Source organism: Engraulis encrasicolus, chromosome 22 (genome assembly GCF_034702125.1).
Source record: "Engraulis encrasicolus isolate BLACKSEA-1 chromosome 22, IST_EnEncr_1.0, whole genome shotgun sequence".
NCBI lineage: Eukaryota > Metazoa > Chordata > Actinopteri > Clupeiformes > Engraulidae > Engraulis > Engraulis encrasicolus.
This window is the reverse complement of record NC_085878.1, coordinates 9,289,002-9,294,001: the sequence shown is the minus strand read 5'-3', so window position 1 is coordinate 9,294,001 and position 5,000 is coordinate 9,289,002. Positions and strand designations below refer to the sequence as shown.

General features: G+C 43.8%; 2 protein-coding genes across 3 annotated transcripts in view; one reads left to right on the top strand and one right to left on the bottom strand.

Annotated features, from left to right (window-relative positions):
• The window catches only part of LOC134438986 (clathrin interactor 1-like), a 20,374-nt gene extending 20,154 nt beyond the window's left edge, over positions 1 to 220 (top strand). For both annotated transcript variants that reach the window (XM_063188756.1, XM_063188755.1), the window contains exon 12: positions 1 to 220. This exon is cut by the window's left edge and continues 1,646 nt beyond it. The gene's annotated coding sequence lies outside the window, so the exon portion shown is untranslated.
• Positions 221 to 2,483: 2,263 nt separating this feature from the next.
• On the bottom strand, positions 2,484 to 4,993 carry lsm11 (LSM11, U7 small nuclear RNA associated). Its single transcript, XM_063187771.1, has 4 exons — positions 4,189 to 4,993; positions 3,602 to 3,741; positions 3,295 to 3,378; positions 2,484 to 2,761 (listed from the first exon to the last, which is right to left on the bottom strand). Exons 1-4 carry the CDS (start codon positions 4,709 to 4,711, stop codon positions 2,489 to 2,491), a joined length of 1,020 nt encoding a protein of 339 aa, XP_063043841.1. The 5' UTR covers positions 4,712 to 4,993; the 3' UTR covers positions 2,484 to 2,488.
• Between the last annotated feature and the right edge of the window lie 7 nt (positions 4,994 to 5,000).

Genomic DNA, 5,000 nt, shown 5'->3' with positions numbered 1-5,000 from the left:
CCATGGAGACGGACGGGTACATAACAGCTGACTATCTGGTGTCTATGGCGACTGTGGAACAGCTGATTGTAGCTCATCTCCATCTCCATGGTGACTGTGGAACAGCTGATAGTACCTCGTCTCCATGGGAACAGCTGATTGTACCTCGTCTCCATGGGAACAGCTGATTGTACCTAATCATTTCTTTTGAGATATTAAAGAGATCTGAGCACATCTCAAACTGAGTGGAGTGGTGTTGTTTGTGTGTAACTTACAAATGCAATAATAATGATATAATCTTATTACTAGAAATGCACTCAGAGAGTGCAGACCTCTGCCAAGGAAGCTGTTTGATAGAACATTTGACTATGTTACAATCTATTTTTTTCAAGTCTTATTGCCTTGTTTTTGTGGAGTTAGAAACTGGAATGTCAAAATTTAATTCACCCCATCCCGCAATGGTGAAGAATCTTGACCTTTTGTCCTTTTGTCATTTCCAACAACCCCAAAAAGTTAAATCGAAATCCATTCATAACTTTTGAGTTATCCTGCTGACAGACAAACCAACTCAACCAAAAATATAACCTCCTCGGCGGAGGTAATAATAGTGGTATAAAAATAAATATGATTGTATAATCATTATTATGTAATAATATAATCTATAGATAATATAATATATAAACAATAAAATCTGTAAGTCCAGTAGAATACAATAGAATGAGGATGAATATGGAAGTTACACCATCGAGTCAGGTAAAGGATCAGACTTTTCACATTTCTGAAATGAGAAAAACAAGAGATGGAAGCATGTTGCAGACCCAGTGAAACCAGTCCGAGTCTGGCCAGAGGGGTATACTGAGAAGCAGGGTCAGGAGTAAACCAGGTTAAGGTGAGGGGTAAATCATCTAATAGAAGAGCATTTCTTAAGAAAATAAGGACTCCGGACTCTTCTATTAGATTATTTACCTCTTCACTTAACCTGGTTTACTCCTGAACCAGCTTCTGGCCTTCAACAGTAACTGAATGGAGCCGGTGAGGAGCTACAGCACTACTGCAGCAGTACTCAACAAGCATTCCCACTGGCCATGGAATTCCTGGAATATCTGGAATATCATGGGAATTCAACAGAGGTTCTGTCATGGGATTTGAACATTTTGCTTGTGCTATCAGGGAATATTGTTGCCTAGTAAACGCGCCACCGCTGGCGGCAAAAAATACTTTCAATCTCACATTTAGTCTGATTTATCAGGCTAGGAATATCGTGGAATTTTAACTGCATTGGGCTTTTGTTTTGTCTAAAACACTTCCTGCGACAATATAGAATCTGAAAACGACAAGAAGCTTCAAGCATGCCTGGCAAATGCAGATGAGAGTTGAATGAAACTTGGAATTGGAAAGACTGGCAATTACAAATTGATGACCACTGAGCAAAATGTCTTATCAATATTTTGGGCATTTAGTTTTACTATGTCATGGCAATTCTGTTTTATAATCAGGCAAAGTCATGTAATTTATGTGTGACATGGAAGGGGAACCCTAATTAAAGCTTCATCCCATTATCTAGCCACCTATCCTTGCCTTGTGCATGTGGCCTTGATCAGCTATAATACTCTCCATACAAATATATACGTTCCCCTTATGTCAGCCCAGTCACAACAACTTTTTGGGAGACATTATTTCCCCATTAAATATCCTCAGTGCAAATGAGAAAATTACCTTGGAATTGTGCTTGTGAGATATTGCATTTAAATCATATTGTGTACTTGAGTGCTTGTCTTACGCTCAGCTGAGTCTGCACTGGTTGGATCAAGTTTGTGGTGGGTTCTTGTTAGTTTTTAGTGTTAACAAGACAGTCTAGCTAGCTCATTAGGTACAATGGAGTAAATGGTGTAACAGCTATGTAATATATCAGATGCTAGTGTTGTACTTACACCACGAATTTACTTTTACTTTTGCACCTGTGACTGGTGCTTTCCCGAACGCTGTTATTACTCATGCACCATCTGTCCAGACATAGTGGCCAAGAAACCATGGATGAAAAATAAACTTCAGACGCTGTTGAAACTACAAGAAATGTGTTTATTTTGGTGAAGGAATAACAATAAAGTATTCTACTGCATTCGTTTTCTAAATGCATTATAATGTAATATCACTCCCATGACAAGGACACATATCAATATGATACAGGTTACACTGCTGTAGTGGAAGACTACAGTGGCTCTCTACGTACGTGTGTGTGTGTGTGTGTGTGTGTGTGTGTACACTTAAAGAGCTTCTGGGTGACAAGACCCAAATTTCTGATAAAGGTATGGCAACATACAAAAATACACTCTCCTGTGCTAACACACACAAGTGCAATATATTTACAAGTACACACAAATTGGACAGTAATAAGTAAGAAAACGCGTGATTGCTCAAGAACACATCGAGGCTCACAAAAAAACCCTCTCTCCCACATACACAAACACACACACACGAAGGGAAATAGTCTGTCAAGACACTCGTGTGTTCACATGTTTGGAATGTTTATTAGCAGTATGTTTTCCCCGCGGATGAAGAGCTGATTGACATGTCGCGTGCGGACCCGTCCATACTTAGTCCCGCCCCCTGATGTGGGTTTAGCAGGCGGTGCAGCAGGCGGTGTGTGAGTGTGAGAGTGTGTGTGTCCTCCTTTAGCAGACTGTGTGTGAGAGTGTGTGCGTCGCGTTCTGGGGTCGTCCGTCTTGTGCGTCGCTTCAGAAGTAGATGCTTCTTCATTTTGTAGTTTCAATTTATCAAACAGCTAGAAATACACATATATACACACACACACACACACACACACTGCAGATTAGAGCAACAAACATCCCAAGACATTTTTAAAGGACACTTATGCATTTGTACAGAAATCAGATTACTCTACGGGCCCACCAGGCCCAGGGGCCCAAGAGTCAAGGGGCCCTGCTTTTTAACTCAAATAAACTCTACCACCTGACCAACCCTGAGTTGTTTGTAAACAAGCAACCCATTGAGGAAGGCCTTTCCTCTTAATCATCCTCATCCTCATCCTCATCCGCCCCGAAGAAATCAGATTTTTAAAGATATTAGACCATCAGAGAGCCTGAGATGTGACACACCTGAAGTGACTAGCTATTGGCCAGCTCTCTTGACCTTCCTCCTGTCCTAGCCAATCACAGACTATCAAATCTGCCTGCACTTCCAATTATGATGGACATATGATACATGGTGGCATGACTGGTTGCAGGTGTGTGTGTGTGTGTGTGTGTGTGTGTGTGTGTGTGTGTGTGTGTGTGTGTGTGTGTGTGTGTATCTTACCCTTGTGACTGTCAAAGCTTTCTCGTGGTAGAGAGCTTGTCCGAGCAGGGGCTCTCTGTAGGTCTCATCCACATCCACCATCGCCTGAACACACACACACGCACACACGCACACGCACACACACACACGCGCACACACACACACACACACACACACACACACACACACACACACACACACACACACACACACACAAACAGAGAGAGATAGACAGAGAGAGAGAGAGAGACATTTGCCAAACAAGCCAAAGAGGATTATGGTTTGGGTATGCATGGCCTATTGGCAGAGAGGACACGACACTACTCACCAGGTTCCAGAACTTGTCGAAGGCGACCACAAATCCGGAGCACACGCCCCGTAAGCCCTTGAAGGTGCGGATGTGAACTTTGACCCGGACGTGCTCCTGCACACAGCGGTTCAGGGAGCCCAAGGGACTGCCAGCCATCACTGCTTGACATGACACACACACACACACACACACACACACACACACACACACACACACACACACACACACACACACACACACATTCATGAATTCACCAAACTTAAATGCTCACATGCCAATGTATAAACCTACACAATCATAATATGCATACTGTGCAGTTGATTAATTATTAGAACGTTCCCGTCTGCCACACACACACTTTCTATGACAGGACTTCTGTCAACAAAGACAAAACACAAGGCCTTGAAACACACACACACACACACACACACACACACACACACACACACACACACACACACACACACACACACACACACACAATGACAAGGCTACAGTCAATAAAGACACAAAACACAAAGCAAAGCCTTGAAACAAATACACACAAATCTGTGTATGGCTAATGCACCTCTGGTAAGGCGAGGTTCATTTACGGGTTTACGCACGTGGCATTCTTGTCAACACATTCTTTTGCGTCTTTTGTCGCCGTGGGAGCCTCCTAGGTCCACTCGTGCCCTCCTCAGCATCCTCGCTGGCGGTGGGATTCTTCACCATCAACTCTTTCAGTCGCGCGATTCTCTCAGGATCCGCGACTCCTTTCCGTGCAGCCCGTTGTCTCTTCTCCACGTTCTCGGGCTTGGCTCGGCCACGACCTCCCTTTAGGAAGCTCTCGTACTCGGCGACGTTATTGAAGCACTTGATGTTGGGGAAGGGCAGAGGTACCACGGTGGACGAATACAGAGCTAACTCTGGGTCGAACTGTTCCGAGCAGATATCCAGTCGGGAGTCCAACTGCTGCTGCTGCTCTCGCGGTTCTGAATCTACCGAGACACTTCCACTCGCCTCCCCCTGTGACTCTACTCTCTCTTCTCTGGTCTCTACATTCTCTCTTTGACCCCTCTCGGATTTCCCTGTCGCTTTACCACCTTCTGTGCGCCTTGTTGACAACTTTCGCTCTCGTTCCTCCATGTTTGAATGAACCGCAAGGAAAGTCGAATGGAATTATGGGTGCTGAAACAGTCCATCGCTGTAACTCTTCCCCAAGTTTCGGGGGAAAATGTGAGAATAAAGTTTCTGGTTTATCCTCCGTAATCTTACACCAGACTAAAACTATAGTTCATACACCTAAAGCCAAGGATCCTACTCACTGTTACTGCTTTAATTATTGCTGATTTTCATCCTAAATTCCCTGTCAGTGCGCAGCTATTTAACCACTCTATTGACACCAGCGGGGACATTGAGACTGTAGTTGTCTACA